General features: G+C 51.8%; 1 protein-coding gene across 2 annotated transcripts; it reads right to left on the bottom strand.

The window, feature by feature from the left end:
- Positions 1 to 312: 312 nt before the first annotated feature.
- On the bottom strand, positions 313 to 18612 carry LOC123344972 (C-type lectin domain family 2 member D-like). Of its 2 annotated transcripts, none has more exons than XM_044981477.1 (6): positions 18477 to 18612; positions 13049 to 13188; positions 7107 to 7223; positions 4285 to 4463; positions 1955 to 2058; positions 313 to 1604 (listed from the first exon to the last, which is right to left on the bottom strand). In XM_044981477.1, the coding sequence occupies exons 2-6, from the start codon at positions 13131 to 13133 to the stop codon at positions 1454 to 1456; spliced, it is 636 nt and encodes a 211-aa protein (XP_044837412.1). In that variant the 5' UTR covers positions 13134 to 13188; positions 18477 to 18612; the 3' UTR covers positions 313 to 1453. The 2 variants fall into 2 exon arrangements, with proteins under 2 accessions (XP_044837412.1, XP_044837411.1); XM_044981476.1 differs by lacking the exon at positions 18477 to 18612 and adding an exon at positions 17561 to 17711.
- Between the last annotated feature and the right edge of the window lie 646 nt (positions 18613 to 19258).

Here is a 19258-nt window from a genome sequence, read left to right as displayed (position 1 = left end):
CCCCAATCAGGCCCAGCTGGCCCCTATCAGAGGCTGTGAGCCAGAAGCCCAGCCAGTCTCTCTCTAGCTATAGGCAGAGATGGGCCTGGCTGCAGGGAGCTGGACACAGGGTACCCGAGGGGAGCAGAGCTGGGGAAAGGCAGAGGAGCTGGGGAGCTCCAGCCTGGAAAGCCCCAGGCTGCAGCCTAGCATTGGGCTAACAGGTACTGGGGGTTGCAGAGGGCAGCCCAGGGGTAGGCCAAGGCAGCAGGTCCAAACCCTCCTTGCCAGGGATGAGTTGGCTGATACTGCAGCCTGCCCCAGGGCGTCGGGCTAGACAATGACTGGCAGTAGCCATACACTGAGGCAAGGTGGGAATAGAGGGTGGGGGTTCCCTGGGGAGGGGAGAGCTTGAGAGAAAGGGGTTACTGCCAGGAGGCAGCACCCCATGTGAAAGGGGCACAGGGGTCCTGCGAGGGACATGGGCGCCAGTAGCTGGAAGGCAGGTCACCGGCCTGCAGAGGGCGTTCTGGACACTGGAACGAGCTAATTCCCGGCGTCACCAGCAGGAGGCGCCGCAAGGGTGAGTCAACCCGTTACAGGGTCTCTGCGGGGAACTGTGACTCTATGCCACAGTGAGGCGGGCCGGGCATCTTGTTATTCTTTCTGCTTTGTCCCTCTGCCCTGTGTGCGCGTGCTCCCCCCCCCCCCCCGCCGGGCTGCAAGCTCAGGCTGCCATGGGGCATAGGGGCACCAGTTTAATAATACTGCATAGGGCCCCATAAATCCTAAGGACGGCCCTGGGGGCGCCAAAAAGCAGTGCCCTGGCTCGGCAGGGAGGAGCCGTCTTCTGGAGAGACCAGAGAGACAGAGCGTCGGCTTGCGGGGCAGCGAGCCCCAGCCATGGAGGAGCCAGTGCGGCGCAGAGGGTCAGGAATCCTGCAAAGGCAGCAGCACCGCTAGCAGGGAGCAGCTACACCCCTTGCCCCTCCTGCCCAGGCTGCGGCCTGGTGCCTTCCCCGGGGGCTCCTGCAGGCTGCAGCAGATGTATGCAGGCAGAGGCCCCCGTGCGCCCCCCAGCTCCCACCTCGCTGCACTTGGGCTCTGCGGCTCCCGGGCATGTGAGCCACTGCTGAGGCACTGGGCCCTGAGCCTGCTCTGGGAGGGGCAGCAACAGCGGCAGCTCACACTCCCGGGAGCCACAGAGCGCGGCGAGAGGGGAGCGGGGGGGGGGCATGGGGACCTCTTCCTGTATGCATCCGGGAGTGGGGGCACCTGGCTGCAGCCTGGGCAGGAGTGGGGGGGGAGGCAAGGTGGAAGTTTTGCCTAGGGTGCAAAATATCCTTACGCTGGCCCTGGTCATTTACATCCCAACAGCACAGCGAGCGTAGCAGGGAAAGCAACCCGGTGAGTGTCACGGGATACAGGTCTGTTGGCTGCCTTCGGCGAGGATGAGCCGAAGGCCTCTTCTGTTTTAAGGCCTCTTCTGTTCCAGCCCATTCTGGTCCTTCCTCAGATGCAGGCTGGGTTTGCTACAGATCCAGTTCTTCTCTGTCTGGCACCTCGAGGAGATGACAGCGACATCGTTCAGATAGGCGCAGCTTCCTCCTCCCCTCACCTCAAACCTGCAAACAGGAGACGAGGGGGGGCGGGGGGGAGAGCCAGTCAGCGCTAGGCAGAGGCAGAGAGAGTCCAAGGCAGAGACAGCCCAGCTTTCTGAAGGGATTTCCCGCTCCTGGATCACCGCCAAGCTCCTCCCTCCCCAACGAGGACCAAAATGGGAGCCGTGGGAGAAAGAGGATCAAGCCTGAATCAGAAATCGGGGTCCGTGCTGGTGCTGCAGGGGTCAGACAGGAGTCAGAATCCAAGCCAGAGCCAAGGTCCATACCAAGGTGCATGTTTAGCAGCCTGTTGAGCAAATTTAGCACCCGTGAACTAACATGGAGAAACTTCATAGAAAGAAAGCAGAACTCACATGTTGTTGAATTCTGTCCCATCCACCCATTTCCAGGGCTGGCTTTCTTCCCGCCGCAGGCCGATCCAGTGGTAAGTGCGTCCCTTATAGCGCATCAGGAAAGCCTTTAAAACAAGGGGGTTACAAGAATGTGGTCTGTTTAGAAGCATTCCTGGGGGCCCACCACCCAAGTAAGTAGATCTACTAAACCTCTCTGCAGCCTTTGTGCAGAGTGCAGCTTTGTAGGGAAAAGAGAGAATGCTCTGAAAAGGCCAGAGGTTGAGTTGTGTAAAACTTTTCTCACACAACGTCTTTTTTCCCCCCATTGGAAAATGCGGATTTGTTGACGCTGAAACATTTCACAAATGGCTTTTTTTCAACTTTTTTTATTCATTGAAAATGTTTCTTTTGCAGTCTGACCCGAAACAAGGGGTGGTTTTTTTAATCAATTTTTCAAAGTGGTTGATGCACCAAAAAACACAGACTTGCCCCTCTTTACCTAAGAGCCTCTCTACGTCCTCTTGGGGAGGTTCAGGTTTAAAATCAAGCCACCTTCTCGGCTCGATTCACCTTACTATGGCCAATCTGCATGGAAGTCCTGAACTGGGGAAGGAATAAGAGCCTCTTTCCTCCTCCAGGAGATGACCAGGGCTGGAGCTTTGCTGGGCCATTCCTTGAGAGGAGAGATTCTCCCAGAGGGATTTGAGGTCCCTGCAATTGCACGCTTACTGTAGCACCTTAGGCCTAGCCAGGGCTGGGTTCAGTGGCCAGAACCCTCAGACAATGTCGCCTCCCAGTACAAGATGCACCAGGGCCCCCCACTGCACTTTCCATTCATTTTTTTTTTAAGTGTTTAAAAAAAAATACTGGAAATCAACACAAAACATTTCAATTGACCCAAAACAAATTTCGGGCCCTCCCAACTTTTCAGTTTGACAATTTGGAAAGTTTTCCTTTTGAGTTTGCCTCTATGGTACTGTCATAGGTTTATTCCCCACTTTGAACTTTAGCGTTCACAAGATGGGGACCTGCATGGACTCCTCTAAACTAAAATCCTAGTTTAGATCTGGTTCTCGCTGCCACCAGTCAAGTTTTAAGTGTCTGACACACTCCCTGTTCCCCCAAAACTTTCCCTGGGGAACACAGATTGAAACCTGAATCTCAACACAAAGGGAAACAAACCATTTCCCTCCTCCCCTCTCCTAGTGCTTAGGAGAGATACCTGATTCAAACTCCTTGAATCAACCAAAGAGGGATTCACTTTCCCCCCTCCCTTTCCCCTGAAAATCCAAACAAGGGAAGAAATCAATCAAGTTCTCAAAAGAAAAGATTTTATTAAAGAAAGGGAAAAAAAAGTACACTCTCTCTGTATTACCAGGATGCAAAAATACAGGGTCTAACTTATAAAAACTGGAGGGACTTCCCCTCCCTCCTCCTCAGCATAATCAAAGTAACAGCAAACAGAAATAAAGAATTCCTTCAGCAAACACACAATTGCAAATATAGAAAGCAACTCAAAAGACTAATCCGCCTTTTTAACTAATACTCACTATACTGGATAGTAGGAAATACTCCAGGAGATAGTAGGAAATAGCTTGGAGACATGTCTGGCCTCTCTTAGATCCAAAGAGAGCACACAACTCAAACAAAGAACACAGACAAAGCCTTCCCTCCACAGGGATTTGAAATTATCCTGTCCCTTGATTGGTCCTCTGGTCAGGTGTTCATCAGGTTACTGAGCTGGTTAACCCTTTACAGGTAAAAGAGACTTTAACCCTTAACTATCTGTTTATGACAGGTACACATCCTCACATCGAGGGCGCCCCCTCCTGCCCTGATACAGCATTGCAGGGGACTTCACCTCATGCCCCCAACGGCCGCTTCCTTGGCCGGCCGTAGTCTTTCTCCGCCTGCCTCTTCTCCTTATTCCCCCTCAGGATATTCTGTGGCTCGGCCGCCCGGCCAAGTCACATCAAGCGTTAAACCCCTTCCAGGGGCGGCATGAACAAGGCCAGATAAAGATTAAAAAAAGGCTTCAAATTCACAGCCCTTCCGCCCCTCTCCTTGGTTGTATCCTGCCTGCTAACCGCTAGCCCACGAGACCTCTCTCCTTTGCAATTTTCCCCCAGCTGAGCTCCATGAGTCTACTTACAAGCCTTGGCTTCACCTCCCTTGCTGAAGAGGTGGGTTGTTACTACCCACCAGGTGCAGAGCATGATTAATTGGGTCCTTTCCCTGGCATTGCAGGTGCTGGGGACATCGCCCCATCGCAGATGCAAAACAATTTTTTTTTTCAGACTTGCCAGAGAATCAAACAAACCCCAAACATGTTATTTGCCCCAGTCCCTTACCAGGTCCTGTGGGGTGTCGATCGCAGCCAGGGAGGCACCGAGGGAAGAGCAGTTGTGCTGGCTGGATTCCCAGTTCCCTTCCGCTTCAGAGAAATAGTAACATTTCCCTCGGTACCCGACCCAGCCGTCCGGGCAGCAGGGCTCAGAAAGAAGAGGCTCGGGGACACGAGACATTACCACTGAAAACAAGAAAGCGACATAAGGTGAGAAATCTTTCCCTTTTCATCTCAGGGCCTGGGTCTCCATTGCCACGCGGCGCAGGAGGGAAACACCACCCAGCGGGAATGTCAGCACCTTTCGCTCTCTCTGAGCCGCCTCAGTGACTGTCCAAGGCAGAGCGCCACGGGGGACTGGACCTTCCGTATCCAAGGGGAACGAGTAGAAACAATCCCCTCCGATCCAGGCCTCGCTGAGAGCTCGGGCAATGGCTTGGAGGGCAGACGGGATTAGAAATGAAGCCTCCCTTTCTCTGATTTCAGGGGTGCTCTAGGAGGGGAGTGGGGACAAAGAGTCAGGACTCCTGGGTTAAATCCCCAGCTCTGGGAGGGGAATGGGGTCTAGTGGTTAGAGGCAGTGGTTAGCAATCAGGACTCCTGGGTTCTAGCCTAGTTCTGGGAGGGGAGTGAGGTGCAGCGGATTAGACTGGAGGGAAACTGGGAGTCAGGACTCCTGGGTTCTATCCCCAGGTTTCTTGATGTGAATCAGTGGCAAAGTGCCTCCCCCCATGCCTCAGTTTCCCTTTCTATAAAAGAAGGGGATAATGATACCAGCCTTTATAGAGTTGTGATGGGGTGTGTAGACCCCATGCTGTGACAGCCAGGGAAAGAGTTAACAGACGGACCAGTCAGCTGGGATTAAGGGGCCGGTTAGCAATGGCTGCGGCTAGAAGGCTGGCTGCTGGAGAGGTTTCTGCTGGGAGCCGGACTTCCAGAGGGAAAAGACGGAAGGATGCAGAATGCAGAGAGGTGGCGGTAAGAAGGAATAAGGGCTTTAGCTGCTTAAACACAGGGTCCCTGGGCTGAAACCCAGAAAGGGTTTGCAGGGTCCCCCTCCACTCCCAGAAAGGGGGGCGGTCTAGGAAAACCTCCCTGAGAAGGAGAGAACAAGAGGCTGATGACCTGGTAGAGGGTGGTGGACCTTTTGGGCCGTGGGACTCAGAAGAGGTGAGATTACAAATGACCTGAAGTTGCGAGAAGAGCCCAGAAATGACTCCCAGAGGGAGGCTTAGAGGGCCTGGCCATTAGCCTTTGGGGGGTGGAGGTAGTTTTGCACTTTTCAGCCTGGACTGGGGTGACCTGGCTGACCACAAAAGCTGCAAACCATTGCAGAACCAGGTGTTATAATAATAATAATAATAAACAGATCTATTAACTACACAAGGATAGATTTTAAGTGATCATAAGTAGTAAGCATACAGATCAGAGCTAACACAGGTGAACCCCTGCAATGCCCCATCCTGGCATAAGGGGGTGCTGTGGCAGTGAGCTGTAGGGATAAAAATGCCTAGAACAGGTGCTGATTGAAGCCAGACATTTTCAAACCCAACCTGTTGCGGCAATTGCAACTGGCCAGAATGGTCCTTTAAGTCACCGGGATTGATCTCTAGGGGATAGGGAGGGGGATGAGAAGCTGCGGACACTGAGGTTTTTCCTGCACGGGTAGCCAGAGACTTATCTGTGTGAGGAAATACAAACGGGGGTGGGGAGCGAGGCCCTAAAACAAAACTGCAGCATGAACGAGCCATTTGCTAAGCTTCCCCTGCTCAGACACGTCACTTTTTACATTTTCCACATGTTCCGTCCTGCTCCGCTGCGCTGTAGGGTGTATGGGGCGGGGGCTTTGTCATATGGCGCTGAATTCGTAGAGAGCCACCCCATAGAACTCAGTCTAGACTGAGAAGGGCTGGGGGAAAGGAAGGCTCATTCACCCCATTTTACAGATAGGGAACTAAGGAACAGGGAGATGAAATGACTTGCCCAGGGTCAGACAGACAGCCTGTGGCAGAGGCACCATTTGAACCCAGATCTCCTGAGTTCCACCCCAGTGCCTTTCCTCTAAAGCCAGCCTCCTGCTGTACAGGTCACAGCTGTGTGTCCCGGAGCTTTTGACAATGGGGAGGCGTAGAGGGTGCTGTTTGGCAATGGTGGAATAGGCACCTCTTTGTTATCGGAATTATATTAGTGCCTAGAGTCTCCAGCACGGATCGGGCCCCCATGGTGCAGGGCGCTGTACCAGAGCTTGCAGTCTAAATTTTGGCTAAAATGAGATTATCGGGGGGAAGTTGATTCCAGTCATTCTTAGCTCTTCGGTGGCTTTACTCCTCCCTGGATCTGGGAGCAATCTGCCAAGGAGCACTCGGGGTCACGGTCCCCGTTTGCCAGGTGGGGGCATGACAGCATTCGCACTCGAGCCTGCTAGGATACATCACTGGGCTATGGGGGAGAAAGCGCATGGACTGTGTGACACCCCCTGCTGCCCTCCCCAGTCCCGACCTTCAGCAGCCCTCCTCCCTCATCCCCACCATCCTCAAGGGGTGATGGGGTGTTTCCACCTCATTCCTCCCCCTTGGGTCAGCCACCCAGCTGCTGGTAGCTCACGGAGGTGCACAGAGAACCTGCCTTCAAGGGGCACCAGTGGTTGCTACAGCATTATGAGGTGGCTGATGAGCTGCTCAACTGGGGGCCGTTTGGCCCTGGAGCCCTCCATACCCCCCCCCCCCCAGCATTGCAGGGTGCAGGAGCTATAGATCGGGGACTGTGACCATGACAGCTCCAGGGGGAAAGGGGAGACAGAGACCCAGGCATGCAGGGCTGGCAACTCACCTGCCAGAGCTACTATCAGGGTGAGGATGAGGATGGTCATGATACTGATCAAGCACGTGACTCCAGCTCTGGCTTTACGGGCTGAGAGATTTTTGAAAACGGTGTCGTGGGCATAATCTGAAAGAGAAAAGGCGATTAGCACTCCCACTGGCGAGACAGCTGAGCGGCCCTAGGAATGGGTCATTGGCAGGATTTCAGCCCAGGCCTTTCTTAGGGCTTGTCTACTCTGCCAAGTTGTCATCAAAACTTTTGTCTTTCCCATGTGCTTAAAAAAGCCCTCCCCCGAAAGACAAAAGTTTTGCCGTGGCAAGTGGCAGTGTGAACGTGACTCTGTCGGCAGGAGCGCTCTCCTGCCACAAAGCCAACGCCGCTCGCAGGGTGGTAGTATTTTGTCAGAAAAAGTGCCGACAAAGAGCATTTACACACGCCGACTTTTAGCGATAAGGCTGTGCTGACACAGCCCTGTCGCTGAGACCTGCGTGGTGTAGACAAGCCCTTACTTGAGCTAAAGAACCCAGCTTCCTCAGTTCAGAAGCTGCGGCAGACTCACGTCCATACCGTGGCTGGCCACCAGAGGCGCCCTGTGTTTAGCATGGCCATGCTTAGGAACTGGAGTACCACCTGCAAATCACTCTACTCCAGGTGGCATCATACTAACTACTGTGAAACCAGCCATAGATAGCAAACATACTAATTTCTAGCTTCAGGCCATGAGTGGGATTTGAACCTGGGGATCTAAAGGCATGAGTTGCTGCAGCTTGAGCTAACGGGGCACATCCTCTAATGTAGGAAGCAGTAGCAGACTCGTAAATTTTGTACAAGATCCAACCTCTACAGACCCCACAGCATGTTAACTAGGTACACTTACGCGAGTTACAACAGGGGCACCCAACCTTGTCAGCCTGACGCTGAACATATTTCAAAAGGTCGTCCTTTGCCATGCGCTCCCATAGACTCAGGCAAAGATAGTCAAACTTTGTAGGGAGGCAGCAAGGTAGCTCCAATCCCTCCTATTGCAATGCAGTAAGCAGCCAGAGGGGGTGCTGCAGGCCAAAAGGGAAAGCATCTACTTAAGAATGCTTGTGACACCAGAATTGCTCTAGATGTCTAAGATGCTTGGCTGGTGCGTCTTTCTCACATGCTCCGGGTGTAACTGATTATCAGATCTGGGATCAAGAAGGAATCTCCCCCCAGGTCAGATTGGCAGGAGCCTTGGGGGTCAGGTCTTGCCCGCCTGTGTACCCATGGGACATGGGGTTGCCTGCTGGGACATCTAGACACGTTTCACAAAGTCCTTGAACAATACCATCAACGGTGCCACCGCGAGATCTTCCGAATCAAGTGGGCTGACCGACACACCAACAACAGTGTTCTGTACCAAGCCAAAACCTACAGCATTGAAGCTACAACCGTCCGCCACCAACTCCGTTGGGCTGGTCATGTTCTTTGAATGCCAGAACATCGATTCCTGAAGCAGGTCACATTCTCACAGCTGAGCCATGGCCAATGGTCGAGGGTTGGACAAAAACCCGCTTCAAAGACACCCTCCAAGCCAATGTGAAGAAGTACAATATTGACATAAACTCATGGGAAACCCAAGCCTTCGATCGAGCAAAATGGAAAGGGACTTTGTGCCAAGGATGCCAGTATGTCCAGATCCAACGGAGACAACAAGAAATGGAGAAAGGGAAAGGAGAAAAGAACGCTCCGCAGCCTGACTCAACAATCCAGATCCGCCCCTTCCATTGGAAAATGTCCGCCCCAATTGGGACAAGATCTGTGGATCCCGGATTGGTCTCATTAGCCACCTGCAGATTCACTAGTGATAACTAGCTATCATTTTATTGGGAGACAATCATTCTCAAATGTTGAGGGATCTCCGACCTCCCTGGTGTTCCAGGAGACGCGGGTGTGATGGGTTCTCCTGGGCTACAACCTCAAACTGGGGTACCACTGAGCCCTCTGGCTTACTAACCTGGGATCTCTCTCGGCAATGTGATGCTGTGACAAGCTTCAGACTTCTCCAGGTACTGCATTTACACAGCCATCCAGAGGCAGGGACAGACCCGGCTGCAGTTACATGAATGCTTTTGCCATCCACTCATGAACCAACAATATAGAGGCTCCAGCCAATTCCCCCCAGTTCCCCAGCCTAGGACCCAAGGGCTGTACCATCCTGCCCTGGTCAGAAGCCTGACCAATGTATGTTCATTACTCAGTCTGCCCCTCCCTGAATGTGGAGAGGACATGCACCAGTCCTTGAAACCTGAGCAGAATTCCCAAGCACTTCAACCAAAACACACTGTTTTAGGAAAAATATAAAACAGATTTATTAATTACAGAAAGATAGATTTTAAGTGCTTATAAGTAGCAAGCGTAGAGATCAAAGTTGGTTACCTAAGAAATAAAAGTAATATCGAAACCCGAGGTCTATAAACTAGACAGGATTTGAATCAGGCAGTGTCTCACCATGATAGCTGGTACAGTTCCTGAATATACAGGCTGGGATTCTTCTTTCCAGTCTGGGGCCACCTCCTCCCTTCAAAGTCTTTCTTCTCCAGATGTGTTTCCAGGTGTTGAGTTGTGGAGGGAGTGAAGCCAAGTGATGATGTCACTTCCCCTCCTTTATAGTTTCTTCCCCACTGTGTGTGTGCTCTCTCCGAGACATCTCCATTGTATACAGTTCCTGGGATAGACCTTGAGAGTGTGGATTTCTGTAAGGGACCATCAGCGTGTCTAGCGCCTCAATTGTTGCACCTGAAAGGCTGGTTGTGGGTGTTCCCAACATATTTCAGTTACACATCTGTAGCAAAACTTCATAACTTCTCATCCAATGACAGCACAAACAATCCAACAGGCTATTTGTGTTCAACAGATCAAGCCCTTTAAAATGATACCTCGCAAGGCATACCTTGTACAAAATATACCATAACTATATGCCAATGGTGAATATGGGGGTTCCGGGGTGCTGCTTGGAGCACAGCAGGCATTGATGGCACTTCAGTCTCTCCTGATCTCTGAGGATTAAAATACTTTAGTTTAACTGAAGTTATTGGCCTCAACGTAGGGGTATTTGGATGAGATGTAGTGGTCTGTGCTATACAGGAGGTCAGGCTAAATTATCTGATGGCTTCTTCTGGCCTTCAACTCTATGAATCTATTTCTTGGGCTGCCAGGGGCATGCTGGGAATGAGCCAGAGAGACAGCGCCCCCTACCTCTACCCAATAGCAGTAGGTCACAAGCAGACACTTGTTATGGTTGTGGGATCCAGCCAATGAGACACATTCAATCATCATCGAATGAGCACTTTTGCTGAACACACAGAGCTGTCTGGACAGCGGCAAACATATTTTGTGAAAAATGTTGGGGGGGTTATTCTGGGTTGGGATTTTTTGCACAGACCACACCAAAAAAATCAGTTTCCAGTTTTGAGCAATGAAACATTTTCGGGATTTTTGGAAAAAATAAACAAAGTCTCTCAAAGGACACTTTTCGGGGGAAATGAATGAGAAATTTCAATCAGTTCTAACACTACGGCTAGTTGAAATTTCCAAATTTCTGTTGGAAAATTCTGATTTGACACTGCTGAAGCATTTGGGAGGAGCATATTGATTTTGTTGAAATTGTCTAGGGGAAATGATCAAAGTATATCATTTTCACTCTATTGTATTCAATATATGTTTTCAGCACAGTTGAACTTTTCAGTGGAAAGTTATGAAGGTATATCATTTTCAGGACATTCTAATGAAGTAATAATGTAAAACATTTCAGCAAGGTCTGTTCTATTCAAAATTGGTATTTATACCATGCTCATCACCGTACCTGAGTGCCTTCCAGCCGTGTATTAAGAAACGTGGCTACACATCTGTCACGTTTGTTCTCTCAGCCTCTCTCCAGAGGGAGATATGTGTGCAGTGGAGTGTCTTGTTGTGGCAGGATGCATCTGATTTTATAATAAATATACCCGTTGCTCTATGTCTAAGAGAAGGCTGGTCAAAAGAATGTGCCTTGCACTTGAAGTGGAAGGTGCTGAGGTTTGTGATGGTCCTTACTTAGTTCTTGGGGGAATTCACACCACAGGCTGGGAGCTGTACCTGAAGAAACAGACCCACACAGACCAGCGTTACCCTATAGTTGAGGGTTCAATTGGGCCAGAGGAACAGAGCTGTCCACCACGGTCTTCATCCCAGAGTTTTAGATGGGCTTTTAGGTATATTGGGCCCAGGCCACAGCATGCCTTGAAGATAAAGATGGAGACCTTGAACAGTCATACGTGAAGGCTACAGTTTAGAGAGCTTATTGGGGCCTCCCCAGTAGCTAGAAAATAGACTCTCATCCCTTCCCCTCACCCACATCCCTTCTGTTAACAGCTTAGACAACTGCTGCTTTTTAAATGTCAACACAAAACCACTGATTTTGTTTATTCATCATGAGCTATTTTATCTGCCCAATCAAGTTCCGCCAGCTAGTTCTGCTAGCTTCCTCTCTGACTCACCAGCTCTACTCAGCAATGGGGACCCCTGGGAAACCCAGGGGTATTTTGTGGTGGTGTCTAGAGACCAGCACTATGGACAACCAAAGGGTATTTTGGGACGTAGGTAGGAGAACAGCATGTGACCAAGCCTTCAGAGGCACAGGACAGGGTAAGGCTTCAGGCAGGCAATACATGCTTATGCTTTTAGAGCCAGAGATACTGGGTTCAATCCCCCCGATAAACCAAGCAGGGACCTTGTTACGAGTAGATGTAGAATTGAAGTGCTTCTGCTGCCTAATTCATAGTGTCTAAAACCAGAAAGACCCTCTCTGACCATCTAGTTTGGCCTAAACAAGCCAGAGAATTCCACCCACTGTGCTCATAATGTCTCTTCGAGTTGGAGCAGAGATGTTAGAGAGAAACCCAGTCTTGACTTAGACTCCAAGCAATGAATAATCCACCATGTCTTCAGACAAGATGTTCCAAAGGTGAATCACCCTCATCGTTAAAACTTCGCACCTTATTTCTAGTCTGTATTTGTCTCGCTTCAGCCTCCAGCCAGTTGATCTTGTTCTGCCTTAATTTTGTTAGCTTGAAGAGCCCTCTTCTCTCAGAGATCTTCTCCCCGTGTAGATGCTTATAGAACACGATCAAGCCAACGCTTAACTTTCCCTCTGTTAAGCTAAACAGACTGAGATTCTTCAGGCAGGTTTTCCAGACCTCGAATCTTGTAACACTTTTCTGAACCCCCTCCAATTTGCCAACATCCTTCATGAAGTGTGGACATCAGAAGTGGAGACAGTATCCAGTAATGGTCTCACCAGCGCTGTATACACAGATGACACCACCTCTGTTTTGTTTCCCACCCTTCCCCTGGTATTCGGCCCCAAATTTCCAGAAGATTGAAATGTTGCAGGAACCAAAAAACAAGGCATGTTTCTGTGTCACACCCACAGAAATCCCCATTCGCAAGAACTAGTCGGGCAGCCACATGGCCCAGTTACTCAACTGGGCCCAACCACTGTTCAGTTCCATGCATACATGTGAGGTTGTGCGTGTGCACAACCTTTGCCATGACAGGTTTTTTGAGGATGTGCCAGCTACATTTTAAAGCTTACAGAACTCGGCCCTCGTCTTTTCCACTTCACACCCTGCCCGGGAGGTGATCTCCCATGGCTTTAAGTATCCTTTCTGTGCCATCTATCTCCCTCCATCCGACCCCACATCTCGTCCTGCTCTCAGCGGCATTACGGTAACGGTGACCGGTTGCACGTAAATTGGGTGCTGGTGCAGAGGACTCCACTGAGGAGACCTAGGCCCAGCTCCATGGCGGAATTTAGGCTGCTTCTTCCATGGATCTGAGCCCAAATACCTTTTGTCCTCCTCCCTCTCTGGAAAGTCTGGTTCTCTCTGTGACTCAGTGACACGCCCCAACTTTCCCCCAGGGCATTTATACTCAGTTGTTACCTGACTTTGCTCCTTTCTCTGCATCACTTTGGACTTCAAGCAGCTTCTCTGGCTCGACTTTCTCCTTCTGTGTGCCTTTCCCCATCTATTCCTGGGATCTCTTAATCCAGTTGTCCTTCGCTGGACGGTGCCTGAAGGCTCTGTAATATAACCAAGAGTTTTTACAAGCTGTGACTTCTGCAAAACTATTTGTTTTAGTAGCACCTCATCTGCCCAACTCACCCCTACCCCATTTGTCCCTTTCAACAACCAGTTGCATCCTGTCGGACCACTAGATTTTAAGCACTCTTGGGCAAGAACTATCTCAGGGGTGCCCAACCTGAGCCTGAGAAGGAGCCAGAATTGACCAATGTATGTTGCCAAAGAGCCAAAGTAATATGTCAGCAGCCCCGTCATCCCACCTCCTGCCCCCAGTGTCTCCCGCTGGCTGGCAGCCCCACCAATCAGCGCCCCCCCTTCCCTCCCCGTGCCTCCTGCCCACCACAATCAGCAGTTTCACAGTGTGCAGGAGGCTCTGGGGGAGAAGCGGGAGGAGCGAGGGCATGGCAGGCTCAGGGGAAGGGGCAGAAGCTTTGGGGGAAGGGGTGGAGTGGGGTCAGGACCTGGGGCAGAGCCGGGGGTTGAGCAGTGAGCACCCCCGGCATATTGAAAAGTTTGCGCCTGTAGCTCCAGCCCCGGAGTTGGTTCCTATACAAGGAACCACATATTAACTTCTGAAGAGCCGCATGCAGCTCCGGAGCCAGAGGTTGGCCACCCCTGGACTATCTGCTTCATTACGGGTATGTACAGCACCTAGCGCAATGAGGCCCTGACCCTTGATTGGGCTTTCTGGATCCTGCCATAATATAAATCAATAATGATGTGATGTCAGGGCTAACGAGCTTCATGGGGATCTTTTGTCATTCATCCTCTGGTTCATTAATACATCACTCAGAACAATGGGTAGATTAATAATAAACCTTCCTTTCTCCCACCCGTTGTCTATTTAGATTGTAAGCTCTCTGGGGCAGGGACTGTCTCTCCCTGTGTGTCTGTGCAGCGCCCGGCACAACGGGGCCCTGATCTCAGCTGGGGCAGGGACTCTCTCTCCCTGTGTGTCTGTGCAGCGCCCGGCACAACGGGGCCCTGATCTCAGCTGAGGTCTCTAGGCACAGCCATAATACACATAATAAATAAAAATAATCTGCATGTTCTTGAAAGACTGGGACTGTTTATCTCAGAGAGGAAACGAAGAGCGATATGATGGGAATCGCCTCTCGTTATTTTATATTGTATCTATCACGTGCGTTAAGTCCCCCTAGTATATTTTTTAAAAAACAGACCTTCTTTTGAGGCTCTTTGGTCACATTTTTTACAAACTCAATATAATAATAATACCTTGTGCATTTCAGCAGTAGATCAGGAAGCACTTTACAACGGAGGTCAGGATCCTTGTCCCCATGTTACAAGTAGGGAAACTGACGCCCGGAGCCTGGAAGTGACTCACCCAGCAGACCAGGGGCAGAGCCACCGGAATAAAGGCCAGTACGCACTAGGCCACACTGCCTCTGCAGCTGCGAATTGCTAGCTTTAGGGCCTGTCTCCTCTGGAAAAAGCCAGAGGCTTTAACCACCAGTGTCGGCTGCAGAGCAGACAGTACGGTTTTGGGTAGGTTTGCTGCCAGTCCAGGGCTTGCCTGGACTGGCTGGGACAAGCACTTCTTCTGCTGCACCTTGGTAGTTAAACTAATCCAGGGGCAGCTGCTCCCAGTGTTAACTCCACCCACACACGCTTTCGACTGGAAAAAAGGCTTTTGTTGAATAGTGACCTCCCTAGCACCGTAGAAATGAAAGCCACTAAACAATGCTCCAAGCTTTTATTACGCTTGCCCTCCTGGTTGGCGCAGTGTACTGCAGCAAAGCATTTTCAAAGGGACTCACCCACAAGGGCGTCCAAGAACCTACATAAAATGCCCCCCCTTTTCCTAAAGAGCTCAGCAGCAGCCCCCCCCCCCGCTGTGCTAGGAAGGGAGGCAAACCTCAGTTCGCTCCCGAGGTCCTGAGAAGTCCAGAGGGGGAGAAAGAGACAGAAGCGAGGATGGAAGCACAACACAAGGGACCGGGTGGGAGGGCCAGGGGGAAGCCCCAGGCACAAGGGGGAGGAGCTGTGGGGGACAGCCAGGCACATGGGAACTTGGAGACCGCAAAGCAGAGGCATTAACTGGGAGGCTGGAGGGGATGTGGGAGCTGGGGAAAGGGCGTAGAAGGCAGAGCAAAGCAAAGGGAGACAGCAAGGCAGAGGATCTAATGGGGGGCAGCAGCCCATCGAACCTAGCCGCCAAGGAGCTGGAAGAGGGTGTAGAAAACCTACATCATGCAAATTAGAGAAACTGCCCTGGCCATGGGCGGAGTGGGTGTAAGTCAAGGGAGCGCAGCCAAGGGCCTGTCTGCACTAGAGAGATACAGGACTGGTCTATCCTTTAGCCCGTTCCCTCGTATCCACATTACAATTTGCATCAGTCAGCGTTTTACTTAGATGTCCTGATTTTATAGGGACAGTCCCAATATTCAGGGCTTTTTCTCATATAGGCTCCTATTACCCCCCCACCCCCTGTCCTGATTTTTCATATTTGCTATCTGGTCACCCTAGTTTTACTGCACATCCACCCATCCAAGATCCCCCAAGTACAAGCAGAGGGAATCATCTGGTGCTATTGTGGTCACATCATCAGGGCAAACGGCCCTTCCCCTTCCCACACTGCTGTCCCATAGTGCCCAAGCCATTGCAGAGCAGGCCTGTAAGATTACCCAGAATGCAACATGCCCAGGAATTCTGGGAGTGGGGCAGTGCCCCTGAACTCTGGGGTTGCACCCACAGCACAGGCACTCCCATAGTAGTTAGAACAATTGGGCTGCCTCTGTCAGCTGATGTTACGCTGATGGATTCCTCTCTAAAGGCAGGGTCTGTGGGGGTTTGATCCAGCAAAGCCTTTGTCTACACTGGGGGATCTGCCCAGATTGCAGTCACCGATGTAGCTGCATCAGTCCAAACCCTAAATGCAGACAGAGTGACGCACTATAAGGCACGGTTTGCATCCATGTGTAAGGGCACTGTTGCCCCCTTACTAACATTCAGTGGGGTGGGGGTGGGGGGGGTTGGTTGGCTGCTCCCAGCACTAAAAGGGGAGGGGTCGATGGGAAATCAGGACCCTGAGACTGACAGTCCCCAGGGGCAATGGCGAGAGGCCAATGCTCCAGGTCAGTTTGATTGACAGGGTGGGCAGCTAATCAGGGAGACAGAAGGCCAGGGTGGGTCCTGTCCTCCGTGTGAGCTGGAATTGCCTGGGTCAGACAGAGTGGGGCCGAGCTAAGGAGAAAGCAGGGGGGCCCAAGCTGAACTGGAGAGCAGAGCCCGGCCAGATCTGCACCCACAGAGCCAGAGACATGGCCCAGAGAGAGCAGATCCTGTGCTGGGAGCAGAGCTGCAGCCCCAGAGCCAGAGACACGGCCCAGGGAGAGCAGATCCTGTGCTGGGAGCAGAGCTGCAGCCCCAGAGCCAGAGACACGGCCCAGGGAGAGCAGATCCAGTGCTGGGAGCAGAGCTGCAGCCACAGAGCCGGGTGTGGTGAGCAACTGGGGCCAGCCAAGGGAGGGACCATTGGCAAAGGGCCCAGTGCAGAAAGACACCCCCAGCCAAGGGTTCTTGCAGGCCAGGCTGGGAGGGGGATCTTAACCCGACGGGGGGCTGACGCTGGGAAGAAGGGCCTCACCACCCAAAGCCCAGAGGTGTGTGGCCACCACAATTGCAAGTGTCTAAACCGCAGCGTCCCTGCAGCACAGCCAGGGCCTGAGAAGGAGGCCAGGGACCTACAAGGAACAGACTGTGAACTGCCTTGTTGTCCAGAGACACTGGTTGTGATGTTCCCTGGCACAGAGCGGGGTGATGTGTTTTGCTGTAACCTTTCCCATTTTTCCTTATTTTTTAAAAATTAATTGTTAATTAAACAACTTGTATTTGCTTTAAATTGTATGGAATAATCAGTGGGTCAGGGAAGTGCCCAGTGTGGAAAAAACACCCTAGGACACCTTAGCCCCTGTCCTAGGTGACCACAGCAGGGTTGGGGGTCGAGCCCCCCAGGAATCCTGGGCCCAGCCTTGTTGGGGTTACGAGGACTCTGCCAGACAGGAGAGTGGAAGGGGAGTCCTCAAAGGCAGGGAGGCCTCTGGGTAAAGGAAGTGGGAGCAAGGACTCAGATCCTTTCGCTAGCCCACTTCACCGGGGTAGCGCAGAAGCCAGGAAAGTTCCCCACAATAGTAGGACCATTCCCTGCTTACACATGCATCTAATCCCAGTTTGGAGTAAAAAACCCAAGCGAAACTCAACACCCGGCACCTCGGGCAGTAACTGATGCCAGTGCAAAGCTAAAAAACACAATCTGCTACGGCTCAGGCAAAAGCTCTGTAGCTAGGGCTGTACTAGACTCATATCCTCTGGCTCAGCACAAAGGGGCACGTGTAACATACACTCACTCACCAGTATGTGTAGTCTTAAACCCCTTTCACATCCCCTCCGAATTCAGCCTGTGATCCCTGGCCCAAGGAGGTGCCTCGGGCCACATTTGCCAAATCCCTCAGTGATGAGAAACAGCTGTGTGTGTCCTTTTTTGCATTTGTTGTTTCATTGGCTTGTTTTAGTTCCTCTCCCAAAGAGGAGTTGGGGGAAGGAAGTCTGGTGATGTGAACAAAGAATCCCCATATAGGGGCTGGAACTCGGGGAGTGGGGGTGCTGCCGCCTCCCCTGGCTTGAAGTTGTTTCCAGCATACACTGGGTTTACCGTTGGTTCGATGGCTCTCAGCCCCACCACTGTACACATTGTTCCCGCACCCCTGTCATAATAAGAGCAGCAGAGAGAGACTTGTGCTGTGCGTTAGTGGCCGAGGAGAAATGAGGCTTTTAAGGGTCTAGAGAACATGACACAAAATGTCATCCAGAAAGTGAAAGCCACAAACTAACCCAAGGTTAAATAGTGACAAAGTCAAACTCAATTCTGTACAACTCATAGGAGTCCAGAGTTCCCTGCTTCTCCTCCCTCTGCCGTTTGCTTCTGCCAGGCCCAGGCAGCAGCAACTAACTCAGACCTTTTCTTTCTTCCTGCTCGGTGGCCTTGGTCGAAATTCAGAGCAAGTCAGGGGCCACTTTCCCCACTTCAGTGATTTCAAATACAGGAAGATACAAACGAATCCTGAGTTGAATCAAGAAGCCCCCACCCATTTCCTGCCTCCTCCCTCCCACCCTCAGTGTGGGCAAGGAGGAGGCTCCTCCCCCCCCATCCTGTTTCTTGGACCTTGGCATTGGGTTAGTTACAGCCCCGCCCTGTCCTTAATGCTGCTTCCGCCCCAGCACCACAGTGAAGGATACAAAACCCTCCCTCCAGAGTCCCCTTGCTTACCTCAGCCTTTGCAGTGAGTGCAGTGTGCTGCTTCCTGGTTGCAGTTGCATTTCTCGGAATAGAGAGGCACAACCCACAATACCATGAGCGTATCAAGCAGCTCCTTTTCATTGTTTCATCCTGCGTACACTCTGCTGGGCTGAGCTGAGTCCCACTCCTCCCCCTCCTCACCCTGTCCCCGATTCTGAACCCACCCAAGCACTCTGTCTCCTGGCCCCTGGTTCTGAATGCCTCAGCTCTGGATCCCGTCCCTGCTTTTGAAGCCGGCAGCTCTGATTTATTCATTATTTTATTTTTGATGAAGATCTCAGTCATGGACCAGCACCCCACTGTGCCGCAGGGGGTCTCAAACTTCATTGCATCGCCCACCCCCTTCCGACAACAAAAAAATTACTACATGACTCCAGGAGGCGGGGGACCGAAGCTTGAGCCCCACCACCCCGGGCTGGGGGCCTAAGTCTGAGTCCCACTGCCCCAGATGGTGAGGGCTAATAACCTGAGCCCCGCCGCCCGCAACTGAAGCCCTTAGGCTTCGGTTTTGGCCCCGGGCGGTGGGCTCATGCTTCAGCTTCAGCCCCCAGGCTCCAGCACGTCTAACGGCAGCCCTAGCGATCCCATTAAAATGGAGTCGCAACCCACTTTGGGATCCTGACCCCCCGTTTGAGAACCGCCGTGCTAGGGGCTGCGCAGACACTGAACAAAATGATGGTCCCTGCTCCAAAAGACTTCCAGCCTAAGCCTAGGTTACGTCTACACAACAGCCTGTGTCGGCGAAACTTATG

The sequence above is a fragment of the Mauremys mutica genome, chromosome 12 (genome assembly GCF_020497125.1).
Source record: "Mauremys mutica isolate MM-2020 ecotype Southern chromosome 12, ASM2049712v1, whole genome shotgun sequence".
Taxonomy (NCBI): domain Eukaryota; kingdom Metazoa; phylum Chordata; order Testudines; family Geoemydidae; genus Mauremys; species Mauremys mutica.
This window is presented reverse-complemented; position numbering and strand designations above follow the sequence as displayed.

Coding starts and splice junctions, on each gene's coding strand:
- LOC123344972 (XM_044981477.1), bottom strand. CDS start 13,133: ATGGGGAAAGGCACACAGAAGGAGAAAGTCGAGCCAGAGAAGCTGCTT. Junction 7,224..13,048: donor AGAGAAAGGAGCAAAGTCAG/GTAACAACTGAG, acceptor TTTCTCTTTCAG/ATTATGCCCACGACACCGTT. Junction 2,059..4,284: donor TCGACACCCCACAGGACCTG/GTAAGGGACTGG, acceptor CTTGTTTTAAAG/GCTTTCCTGATGCGCTATAA.